At 34.9% G+C, this 13,344-nt stretch overlaps 1 protein-coding gene across 2 annotated transcripts in view; it reads left to right on the top strand.

The window, feature by feature from the left end:
* Window positions 1-756: 756 nt before the first annotated feature.
* The window catches only part of POF1B (POF1B actin binding protein), an 87,402-nt gene continuing 74,814 nt past the window's right edge, over window positions 757-13,344 (top strand). For both annotated transcript variants that reach the window (XM_040467645.1, XM_040467646.1), the window contains exons 1-2: window positions 757-806; window positions 936-1,259. In XM_040467645.1, coding sequence (XP_040323579.1) covers window positions 978-1,259 — 282 coding nt within the window. In that variant the 5' untranslated portion in view covers window positions 757-806; window positions 936-977. The remainder of the gene's footprint in view (window positions 807-935; window positions 1,260-13,344) is intronic.

Genomic DNA, 13,344 nt, shown 5'->3' on the forward strand with positions numbered 1-13,344 from the left:
AGCTAGATATTAAAAAAAAAATCAAAGTCAGTGTTTCCTAGGGCACATATAAAATCAGGGTATATTCTTTTGTAAAAATGCAAAACAATAAAAACAAATGCTGAAATGCAAAGTATTTGTGGAATGGTAACAGCTTTCTTGACCAATCTCCCATTTATAGACAATAATTCAATCATTTAGACAAATCCAGTTCAATGTACACTAGAAAGTCATACTAGGCCTGGTTCAAGATGCACAGGCCCATAAATTAGAGTTGCTAGAAGTAGACCCCAAAGCAATCTCCCTTAACTGTAATTACCAGCTGGGGTTTGCAAAGAATGCAAATTTATATGTAAAAATTAGGGTGTCCTTAGGCAAATACCTTATATTTTGGTCTGGGACTCTGGAATGATAACACCCATGCTTGTAATTTTTTTTGCTAAGCTTAAGAACCATGAGTAAGTCACTTTCATGTGATGTTTGTGACTTTTTTTCTCTAGTAAATTTAGGCATGAGCATGTCTTTGTCTGCCTATTTACAGTTAAATGAATTTCCAAGCCTGTGGACTTGGAAGCTCTGGCTTCAGCCTTAAAAATCCCACATTTCTGTTCTTTTCAAACTCTCTTACCTACTCAAATGCAGCCTTGAATCTCCGTGGCAAAGCAGGGCCTCTCCTGGTAGGTAAACCTGCCAGGTGAATCCACCCCTGAGGGGTGTGTCAGTACCATTTCCTGGAGCAATCTCACAGGGTGACTCAACTTTTCATTTGCACTCAAATACCTGCTGCCTCCTCTGAAGCTGCCAGACCTGCTCCTGCTGCTGCTCAGGTAACTCTAACCTCTCCTGGGCACCATTATAAGCAGAGGGGGTTGATAAATGGCTTCTACATGTGCATGCTTGCCTTCCTTCCTACCCTTATTCATGAGTGCTCTCTCTCTCTGTTTTTTTTTCTGTAGGGAGAGTGTCTGAGGAGTACTTTGCTGACCACTGAGAACATCATGAGCTCAAGCTGTTGGAATGAGAACAGCAGCAGTAGCTGTGGGACTCAGCAGCCCCCAGAGGTGCCGCAGTGCCAAACCCAGCATTACCACTGCCACCATCAGTCAAGCCAAACCCAGCACCTTCCAGAAAAAAATGTAGTGTATGAGAGAGTGAGAACCTACAGTGGGCCCATGAACAAGGTGGTTCAGGCCTTGGACCCCATCAACTCACAGGAAGTGCTCTCCCCTCTCAAAACTGCCTCCTCCTACCAAAATTTGGTTTGGAGCAACCATTCTCAGGTACCACAATGATAGTTAAGCCAAATTCATAGGGGATGTCTTCAACCTCATTTCTTTTCTTTCAGCTTCTCTGCCTCTGTTCTACAGGATGTTATCTCTTGGTGGATTGCAGCTATATATGCAATGTACAGTCACCTAAATTCCATCTCTTGCTGTTTTTTCACTTCCTAGTGCTTGTGGTTGTTTTAACAGCTTCAGTGAGTTTTATAATCTAACTAGAGCATACGATGACTCATTTTTTGTCGGATTTGATTGGAATATCTGACCCGAAGTATTTATTTGCCTTTACTGCAAAAACAATCCTCAACTTGAATACAATGATTTTTATAGAGTAAGTTCCCACTTATTCACTTGATTTCAGAAACAAATAGATTTTTTTAAATATCAAATATGGTAGTACAGGGGCAATGGCTTATATGGAGTGATGAGCAATTATTTGTGTTCAGCAAACAGTGTGCTGCTCCAGGATAAGTGATAGGCACAAATATCATTTCAAATTGCTGTATGTGTTTCATCTTCTGAAAACAACACACTGGTTCTTGTATAGCCAAAGTGAATAATTTATGAATATTGGCAGACAGAGGATTGAAAGAGTGGATATAGGACTGAGGAAAGCAAGATGTAAGTAATTGTTATATAAAAGTTTAAAAAGGCAGAACTTTAAGGCACCCTTTAAAATAAAATAAATTTGCTTTTAAAGGGGCTATTTAGCATTAGTATCTGTGCTAATAATCTTGCCAATGAATGTAAAAGAACATTGAAAGACTATGTAAAATTAACAGCTCTGTTTGTTTTCATTCTTTGAATCCCTTTACATTAAATTTGTATGAATTTAAGCTTTCTGGAAACATCTGTCTAAACTAAAATTATGTTTTCAAGATAAAATTTATACAGTAAAAAGTTCAAAAAGCAACCATTGGGATGATATTATCTGATATTGGATTCTTGTATAAATCTGGAATAATATGGGTTATTTTCCCAAAAACCACAACGTAAAGTAGAATATAAAGCAAAATTTCTAAAGTATATAATAAAACTTTTTAAAGAATTTTGAAAGACCTAGATAACCCAACAACTACAAAGACCACAATTTTACTGACATTTTGTGCCTAGCTTAATTTGGGGGGAAAATTATGAAGAAAAAATCCAGAATTTACTGTAGGTAATTTTCTAGTTGGAAAAAACCTCCACCTGTATTGAAGTCAAAGGAAGAAAATATAAAGATAAAAAAATACTACTTTGCATAACTGATAATAATAATGCAAATGTAAATTCTAATATTTAGTATTAGGATGTTAATGAACAACAAAGTGGGTATCATCTATGTTCCTTAGTAGCCCCAAAACAATGCAAAAACAGGTTACTATTATCATAGAAATGCTAAAATCACCCTGTCATAGTTATTTAAAAACATTAACCCTTTTTCTTGTCAACTTGCTAGTAAAGGAAATATAGATAAAAATTTAAGAGTGGAAATTTAACAAATTGTAAATATTGACTACAGAACAAATTTTAGGATCACTTTATTGTATACTCCTTAGTTCAACTGTCCTTTTTAAAAATCCCAGGACCAAGCTGGTCAAGCTTTTTTACAAGACTTTTCTTCTTTCTACCTGGAAATTGCTAAAGCAATCCTTATAAGACTATTGCCATCCTGAAGCACAGTTTCCCATAGACAAATTTATAAAGAACCCTAGGGAAATCAAGTATTGCCACAAAAACTTGGATAAGAGATTGGAATGGAGAATGTTGTGAAGTCTGAAGTTTTTTTTAATTGAAAAGAAAAAAAAAAGGTTGTGTGAGGATGAGGTAAGTGAAATTCTATATATTTAGTAAAGGACAAAACTAAGAAGTTTCATTCCCTTAGTGAAACAAGAAGAAAATTTGACTATAAAATTTCAAACCTAATTAGATATCAAAGGGCGTTCACAAATCCACTAAAAGATAATTTGGCAAGAATTATTTAGGTAGCTGTCACAAACAATGTGATGAAGAAACTCTTCTATTTTATTTTTCTTTCTCCCTATTTCTTAACAGGATGTCATTGTGTAAAGTAGAACCTAGATTTTATATGAAATTACCTTCCTGGGTAAGATGTGGCAGAAGCTTTATTATGTACCATGCCAAGAAAAATCAAACAGCACATATTACTCAAAATCTTTTTTTGTTTGTTTCATGTTTTAATAAAGTCTCTCTTTAATATGCCATACATTAGAGCCATTTTGAGTTGGTATGTAGCAACTATTCTGAGGCTAGAGTTTGTCATCCTGGCAGCTAGGCCTGTGTATTATAATCAATTGTTGCTTACCATAAATTCAGTTAAACTTTTAATTTAATTGCCTTTAGCATTCTGGTGTTTTGGATGACATTCAGATAATTCATAAGATTTAAAAATATATAATTGGGGTACATGACTGTCTCAATCAGTAGACCAGGTGACTCTTGATCTCAAGTTTGTGAGCTCAAACTCCATGATGAGCATGGAGCTTACTGTAAAATAAATAAAATAAACAGGGGCGCTTGGGTGGCAAGCGTCAGACTCTTGATTTGGGCTCAGATCATGATCTCATGGTTCCCGGGATCGAGTCTTCCATTGGGCTCTGCACTGACAGCTCAGAGCCTGCTTGGGATTCTCTCTCTTCCTCTCTCTCTGTCCCTACCCTGCTCATTCTCTCTCAAAATAAATAAATACACATTTTAAAAATAAATAAATAAATAAATAAATAATAAAATATACTTGTCAGTAGTAAAATATGTTCCCTTTGAGAAACTGAAATTGTCACTCTTCTTTGTTTCCTGAATCTTAATGTTAGCTTATATAGTAGACATTTTAGATTTAACCAAATGCTTTTTGCAGCACTTTAGTATTTTCTGTTTCTTTTTAGTATATTGTTTTCCTCTATTGCTTTCTTGTGCACTCAGATGGGGTTTATAAATATAAATATTTTAAATTTCTCCAGATATAATGTTGCCCTGTTTCTCGTCTATAATTAATAGATATATTTCATTATTCTCTCAGTTGTTGTTTTATCTTATTGATAGAACAGAGAAAATTGAATGTAGAAAGCAGTTGCTGATGAAATTACATAAATTAATGCTAGAATTAAAATGACCAGATTTATATATATGGACAGGTAAAATCAAACACAGGGGTAATCAAAGGCACAGATGCATTTTAAAACTGAACGCAATCTTGTAAATAAATGGAGTTCTAGAAACTACACAAAACAAAATAAAACATTTTACAACTCAACCTTTTAAAAAGCTTAAATATTAGCTTACCATTATCAACACAAAATGAAAAACTGTCTTAATGAATACCATTGATGTAAAATTACTGAACATATATGTTTCCCATCTACTAATTAGCTTTTCATGAAGTTTAAGATATTTTCCATGTATGCAAAGGAGCTCTTTTGCATGAGAGAGAATTGAATCAAAATAAAAAAAGTGTTTTTACATTTTGTAAATGTTTTATTTATTTTTGAGAGAGAGACACAGAGACAGAGACAGAGACAGAGTATGTGCAGGGGAGAGGCAGAGAGAGAGGGAGGCACAGAATCCGAAGCAGGCTCAAGGCTCTGAGCTGTCAGCACAGAGCCCAATACAGGGCTTGAACTCTTGAACCATGAGATCGTGACCTGAGCCAAAGTGAGATGCCTAACCGACTGAGCCACCCAGGTGTCTCCAAAATAAAATATTTTTTAATACCAGTCATTAATTGAACTGAATATTTATTAAATGCCTATTATCTAGAAAACATAGTAATTATTTGGACAAATACCATTTGCTTATCCTAGAGAAAATCCATGTTGAGGATAGATGTATAGGAAGTGGTCTGTAAGTGTTCCATATGTCTACATTTCATTTTTAAATATAATTTTGTGCTTTGGCCATCAATATTTTATTGAATAAAATAAGTTTTGGTGAAAGAAGGGACCTCTTAATATGTGTGCTGCATGGGTTACCATTCTTCTGAATTTAAAACTTGAAACCAAATTTAACTCTAGAGAGCTTCCCGGGGAGAATCTATGTTTATGTGTGTTATTGACAACTTCTGCTATCAATAATTAGTCAGCTTGGGCTTATCTTTGTTTAGGTGATATTTTCCCCTTTTCTTTGGTTACAAAGATTGTGGATAGCTCCCTCACTGTGCCAGGATTTTTATACACTATCAGAAAAATTTCCTTGTCTGTGTGGAGGGGTGTGTTGCTTTGATACGTTGTAGTTCAAGGGTGTGGTCAATAACGTGAATGATTGTTCAGGGAAGTAGGTTGCCTTAAAATGGAATGAGGTCATAGGATAAAGAGGCCCATGTTTTCAGCTTTGGTCAGCCTTGTTTTGCTTACAATTAAATAAAGCCATAGAAATTGTGAGTGCAACTAATTGCTGGGTAAAAATTCCCATGGCAGTTGTCTCTTATTTAAGGGAGGTTTGATAAATTGCTGGGCCTGTTTTCAGGCCGTGACACTCACAAGCTTTCCTTGTGTGTGTATTTGGAAAGGTGGGGGAGGGGGCATGGCAAGGGGAAAGGAGGTGAACTGGTCCTTTAACTGCTATGATCCAAATTTCTTTGTTCGGTAATTCATGGTAAAATAACCGGGAGAGTTGCCATTCTCTTAAATCCCACTTATCTTTATTAATTTTTTTTACTATAGCTGAGACACAATGTTACATTAGTTTCAGGTGTACTGCATAGTGATTCAACTTCTCTATACATTATGCTATGCTCTCCACAAGTATAGCTGCCATCTGTTCCTCTACAGTATAATTACAATATCATTAACTATAGTTCCTATGCTGTTTATTATTTTTATTATTTATTATTATTATCAAAAAAATGTGAGTGGGGGGAGGGGCAGAGAGAGAGGGAGAGAGAGAAATCCCAAGCAGGCTCCAGGGGGGCTTGAATCCAGGAACTGTTAGATCATGACCTGAGCCTAAATCAAGAGTTGGACACTTGGACACTTAACTATCTGAGCCACCCAAGTGCCCCTGTGCTGTTTATTCCTGTGATTTATTCATTCCATACTGGAAGCCTGTATCTCCCACTCCCCTTCACCTGTTTTGCCCATACCCTCACACCCCTTCCTTTTGGCAACCATCAGTTCTTTCTATTTATAGGTCTGATTCTGCTTTTTGTTTGTTAAACCCCATTTAAAAGTAAAAACTTTTGGGGGCGCCTGGGTGGCTCAATTGGTTAGGTGACCTACTTTGGCTCAGGTCATAATCTCACGGTTCATGGGTTTGAGCCACACATTGGGCTCCCCCTGACAGCTCAGAGCCTGGAGCCTACTTCGGATTCTGTGTCTCCCCCTCTCTCTACCCCTCCCATGCTCACACTCTGTGTCTCTCTGTCTCTCAATAATAAACGTTAAAATTAAAAAAAAAAAAAAAACAGAATGCCTCCTAAATTTGGAGCACACTTTAAAAAAATAAAGTAAAAACTTTTTGTAAACAAGTATTTTTTAGCTAACTTTTTTTGTTTTTACAATAACAGCTATGGCAATAGCATCTTTTTTTGATTTCCAATGGAGCATATATATACTTCTAGTTTTTAAAGACAAAAAGCATGTACAAAGAGACTGTACACTTTATTTTTTCTCCTAGGTTCCTTCAGGAAAGGAAAAGAAAGTCTCTTATATGAGGAATTCCCTTTGGAGGAAAGGGATGAGGGGAAGAAGTCCTATTACTAGTACATTCTAATACATCCTATTGCTTTCTTTACATGAGAAAAGAATTACAGATTTTATTCTCAATCAAGGAAGTATTTGCTTCATCTAAAAAAAATATCATTAGAATTTATATGTTTCTTCCTGTACAAAGTTCAGAACAACATTCAACAATAACCTAAGGCAGGCATTTAACCATGTTACTAACGTTGAAAGGTTTTAACAAAAGCATCTTTTTTACTATTCAAGAAATGTATTCAAATGGCAGTTTGCCTTGGCAAATTCTGCCAGCATAAATGTCAGGTGGTTTTTAAAGACATTGCCTCTTTTGAAACTGTTAGTCCTAAACTGTTCCTAAGTCACTATTATTATGTTCAGGGATTCTCACAGTCATTTTAAGACTCCTTCTTGGAACATTATATTATTTATTAGTTTTTAAAAGTTTTAAAGTTCAAATTAGATAGCATGAGAGTTCCATTCATTTCAACAAGCTTCCAAATATTTAGAAAACAAAGTCCTATACTATGAATGTAATCTCTTACCTAATTGTCATTCCCAGAAGTCTTGCCATCTCTCCTGTATCTACAGCACCAAAGTCTTGAACTGTTTGATAAGATTATCAGTAAGAAAATTAAAGCCAATAGATGTTGGCTGAAGAGGTTCATATTTTTCAGTTTGAAAATATGAGTCACAAAAAAACACTATGTGGAGAAAATGCCCATAAATATGAGTCTATTTGGAATGGCTTATAGAGAGGCAAATAATAAATGGGCAGTGATAAGGTAGACTTTAGCAGAACAAAACTATGAAACAGTCTAGTGTAGTGGCTAAGAATGTAGACTTATGTTTTAAATGTCTTAGGTTTAATTCCTGGTTCAGGAACATGCTATCTATGGGGATCAGTTGCTTAATCTGTAAAATGGGACAATAATACTTAACTCATAAGATAGTTGTTAGGGTCAAATTCGATAACATATGATGGAAAACGCACAGCATAGTGCCTAACACACAGTAAGTATTAAGTCCTAGAACCTAGAATAAATTACTTGACCTCTCAGGACCTCAGTGTCCTTATGGGTAAAGTGGGGACAATAATACCTTTCTTCAGGGTTTTAGTGAATATTGAATAAGATATCATGTCACGGTGTCCAGCACACTACCTGGCATAGAGCACTCAATAATTCTTTCCGATTTTATCATTGATTTATAAAAATATAGCCAAAAAACCCCTTAGCGCCACAGACAAAATAAAATAATAGATAATGAATAGGGTATAAAATAAGAGCTTTTTAACACTAGAAAGATTGGGTAAAGACATATGCTTGAAAGGCTTATTAGGGCTCTACTAGCTAAGAGAGACTAATGAGGAAAAGCATTAAAACAATTCTCTAAAACTCATGGTATATGATCAAAATACTAGAATAGCAGGGATGTATTTATAATGTTTACTGGCATAAGTATCCTTTAGAAAGAGTAATTTGGAAGTTCCCATGTTCTTAGTGTCTTTGATATTTTAGATGGAGTGTTTTTAGTTTGTGGTTTTGTTTTATTCTTCTAAAATGTAGTGACACTGAACATTAAAGCTTGTTTGCTGTCTGATTCTTACCTAATGTTTCTTCTAAAGCTGCACTTCTAATAGGGTAACGTGTGACTATTTTCATTTATATCTAAATTAATTAAAATCAAATAAAATTAAATACTCCATTCCTCAGTCACACTAGCCACATTTTAACTGTTCTACAGCCATATGTAGCTAGTGGCTGCTATATTGGATAACACAAATATAGAACATTTCCACCATTGCAGAGTGTTCTACAGGACACTGCAAATCTGTATATTCAGGCTACTCATTTAAATATAGAAATACCTTTAAGATCATCACATTCAAGAAAATTTATGGTGGTACAAATGTGTGATCAAAGTGCTGTCAATTTACATGATCAGCTATAATGGGTAGATTAAAATGAAATAAAAATGAAGCCATAAATGCTCAAAGTATAAGTTTACAGGAAAAAGAGAATTAAATTCATAAACCTTTTTAAAAAGAAATGAATGAAATATTTTTATGTATATATGCGTGTATGTATCCTTCTATGTATCCTTCTAGCTACATGATTTTCCTGGAACCTCACTTTTTGACAAGTAAATGGTTAAGAAGATGAAAAAGATGAAAAATTACATTCCTCAATCAAAATGCATCTTTCTTTCTTTCTTTCTTTCTTTCTTTCTTTCTTTCTTTGTCTTTCCTTGTTTTTAAGGTTTATTTTGAGAGAGAAAGTGCATGCTGTAGGGGGAGGGAGGGAGGAAGAGAGGGAAAATCCCAACAGGCTCCGCCCTGTCCTGTCAGCAGGAAGCCCAAGTTGGGGCATGAATTCCCTAACAGGGAGATGACCTGAGCAGAAACCTAGAGATGGATGCTTAACCACTTAACTGACTGAGCCAACCAGGCACCCCCAAATGCATCTTTCCTTGTTTTGGACACATGATCTGGGTTTCATAGCCTCTCTGAAACTACCTATCTCCCTTAACCTACTGAATCAATTTTAAACTTTAGTAAGGTTCAAATGCCATTCCCATTTTTACAGATGTGGCAACTGAAACAGTGAGATGTTATATGACTTACTGAAGTTCATATAGGTAGTATGTGGTAGAACTAAAATTTAAATCTAACAGTCTAGTTCCAGGTCTATACTTGTAATCACCATATTCCTGGTCTACACATTTGACTCTTATTTATCTCACACAGTAACATCTGATATCTGATTCTTACTTATACTTCATGATCATTTCCTTATATGTGCTTCCATTATGAACCATTTAAAATCTTTTGACACAAGCCGGGGCATAAATAATAATATAATGAACATTTAAATACTTTAAAACTTTGTTATTTACAAAGAAGTCTGACTTTTTTGCTGCTGTTCAGAATTCTTTTTTAAAATATTTTTCTTATAGATTGTATTGACTGTTTTGTATTAAAATATACAAGGCTCCAGCACTGGATAATAATAAGTTCATTAAATTTTTAGTTATTTAAAAGTTCATAAATGCTTTATGAGAACATTGATAGAAATAGTAAGATATAAAGTGAGCTTTATTAAGAAATAAAGTGAGATTTTACCTTAGCATGGAATTTATAATCTCAGCAATAAAATATTTCATTTGTAATACAGAATCTTTTCAAAAAATTTGATAATCGACTTCCAAAAGTAAGTTCAAACTCCTCACCATGATGATGTCAAAGGATCCCCTAGATCCTTAGAACAGTCTTATCCTAATTTTCCAGTCTTATCTCTCACTACCTGCTTCCTCCCACCTTATGTTCTGGACACACTGTACTGCTTTCTGTTTCTTGAGCAGACTGAGCATTTTGCCTCCCTCCTATCCCTGCCTTTGTTCATTTCATTCCCCACTCTGGCAACAGCCACCCTTCCCTCACATCTCCGGAATTCTACCTATCCCTCAAAATACATCTGGAAAGTTATCCTCTTGAATACATCTCCAATTCTGAATCTTCTTACCCTCTCCTCAGTGTAGTACTCCACTCCCACCTCCATCCCAGATGTGTTCTCCTACCTAGTATCACTTTATATTATTTAACTATAACACACTTATAATACTGAGTAGTATATTATTGATGTGGTCCTTCTTCCCCTCCACCATAGACTCTACACTTGTTGAGGGTTGAGATTTTTTAGAAATCAAAACTCAAAGACAAATCAAAACAAATATTTTGGGGAATGGGATGGAACTGGAAATTCTCTCTTACACTCTTTCTCTCTTCTTTTTCCCCCCTCTCCCCTCTCCCTTCTCTCCCAGCTTTTCTGTGTTTTCTCTCCCCCCACATTATGATCGTGGCTTACAAAAATGCCTGAATGTGGCTGTAAGCAATGGCTTTAATAAAGATATATAGTTATGATTGTTTGTGGGCTTCACCTTTCTATGCCTTCTCTTTGAACTGAAAATGGAAAGTAGGACACAAATTGCTTCTTTAAAAAAGTGAACAACACATAACGTATATATTAGGAAGCTATTTAATAAGCCAATTCATTTTCTATTTTAGTTCTTTGGTCACATTAAGCATTTATATTTGATTTATATTTTTCCCCTATGAACAAATATTTATCATTACTTATGGCAAATTCTGTTAAAGGGTTAGTGGCTCTGATCTGTCATCATATTATTTCCCAGGGATCTTTTTGTGATCCCTTTAAGCAAATTATAGTTTGAGGCTGCTAATTAGTCTGCTTATAAAGATATTTTCTTTACCTCCCCTGTTACTGAAATTCTGTCTAGATAAGAGACTGTTGAGAACTGAGAGCAAACTGAGGGTTGATGGGGGGTGGGAGGGAGGAGAGGGTGGGTGATGGGTATTGAGGAGGGCACCTTTTGGGATGAGCACTGGGTGTTGTATGGAAACCAATTTGACAATAAATTTCATATATAAATTAAAAAAAATAAATAAAAAATAAAAAAATGGGCAAATGAAAAAAAAATAAAATAAAATAATTCACAAATATAATTATATCTAAGAATATGTTATCTAGAAAAGTTGCTTCAATTCCCTACAAATACCCTATATCATTGCCTGCTTCAATAAAACCTTCAGCAACACTCAGTGTCTATAAATTTCTTAGTCTGACTTTCAGAGCCCTTCATTATCTGGCTTCTAGGGACCTTACTTCCTGAAACTCCCCTTCTAGTGTTCTGTTTCAGCCAAAATGTAAACTGTTGTTCTCTAAATATAGCCCCTAATGTTTGCTCATGTTGCTCTTATACCTGAAATGTCCCATTCCCCATCCTCACCAATCTAGATATGTTGAAATTACAACAATTTTTCAAGAGTTTCCTCAAGTGTAACCTTGTGATGAAATCTTAAATTGTTCCATGCTGAAATCTTCTCTTAGCTCTCAAAAACTCTCATAGTAAGTTCCTCATAGCTCTTATGATACTGTATCTCTATTTACACTAATAGTTTTTACCACCTAATAATTATAAGCTTGGTAAGGGTAGAGAGTATATTCTGTCTATGCTTTATATCTCTTTCACCACCATCGAATAACAAGTATTGAAAAATTACTTAGTTATACATGTAACCAATCCAGTAAAAATTATGCCTCATATTAACAGATGGTATTTTTTTGAAATTCTTTTACATGCATTCTTTACCCACTGGAATTCCAAAAACTAAGTAGGAAAATATTACATCCACTGTACAGTGTGCAAGTAAAAATATGCATTGTGTATTATTGTCTATTGTACAAATAAAGAAATTGAGGCTCAAATAGCTCAGAATAATAACGTGTCCAAGTTGTAACAGCTAGTTAATGAATGTCCTAGATTTAGAAATCAGCTGTTGATAGTTTCCCTATGTCAACTATCACCCTTAATTAACCTTAGTTAGATACTAAAGTATTTTCAGTTTAAACAGGCTTAAATTTTTGAGATTCAGCAAATCATTTGATAGATTTCCCCATTGTAATGTTCCATTATCAGAGTGGAAAGTATAAAAAATATATCAAAGAAAAAAAAATAGTATCTGTTCTAAATTTCAAGGTCTTGCCCTGAGATAATCCTGGAATTCAGAGTATGTCCTAGATTTTTAAAGTTTTCCTTCTACCTGAAGGAGAATAACACCTCTCCAGCTTCTGCTTTCCCTTCTTTCTGCACTTCACTGAGCTACTGGAAAGCTCTCTCACTGAGGTGAGTAACTGAGAAATTGGGGCCATTTGCATTTCATATGATTTGTTAATTCTGAAAAACATAACTATTTTAACAAACAGAAATAAGATGCAGTTTTGTGAATCCTTCCTAGGGCAACTTGAGTTTCCCAGCTCTGATTTAGGGTATACCTTGGTATACCCATTATCTCAGGTGATGTAGTGAAATTATCCCAAAAAGCAGATGGATTTAATCCACTCTGATCTTAAAATTGGTGATGTCATATGTGCTTTATAAATGGAGGAAAAAGAGAAGGAAAAGGAGGAAGAGGGCTGGTACAACTTTACAAGTTGGAAACCATTACTTTAGGAAGTGTGGGAAAAACAGCTTGGATTTTATGCTAAGCCTAAGCCCACCTGATTATAAACAAAATTATTTTTTTTTTACCAGAACTCTACCTAAAGATAGTAGCCAACAAGGCAATAGTTACGTATATGGCAAATGTGAGCCACAGGAATAAACAACTCAATACTGTGCTGAATATTTAAACATAAAAAGTAGGGCCTTCTTACAAAAATTGAAGGACTTAGACAATATGAGTAGTAAAGAAAAATTTAATGTTTTATTGAGTTTGAAGGCCTTTTCATACACTCTGTAAATATATCATGCAGTCTGTAAAAAAATACTCCGTTGAAGTTTTTTGAATTTTAAGTTATTTAATCAGGGTATTCTTTCACACAGTCACTTTTGGG

Source organism: Herpailurus yagouaroundi, unplaced genomic scaffold, assembly GCF_014898765.1.
Source record: "Herpailurus yagouaroundi ecotype Mexico unplaced genomic scaffold, PumYag 67555, whole genome shotgun sequence".
NCBI lineage: Eukaryota > Metazoa > Chordata > Mammalia > Carnivora > Felidae > Herpailurus > Herpailurus yagouaroundi.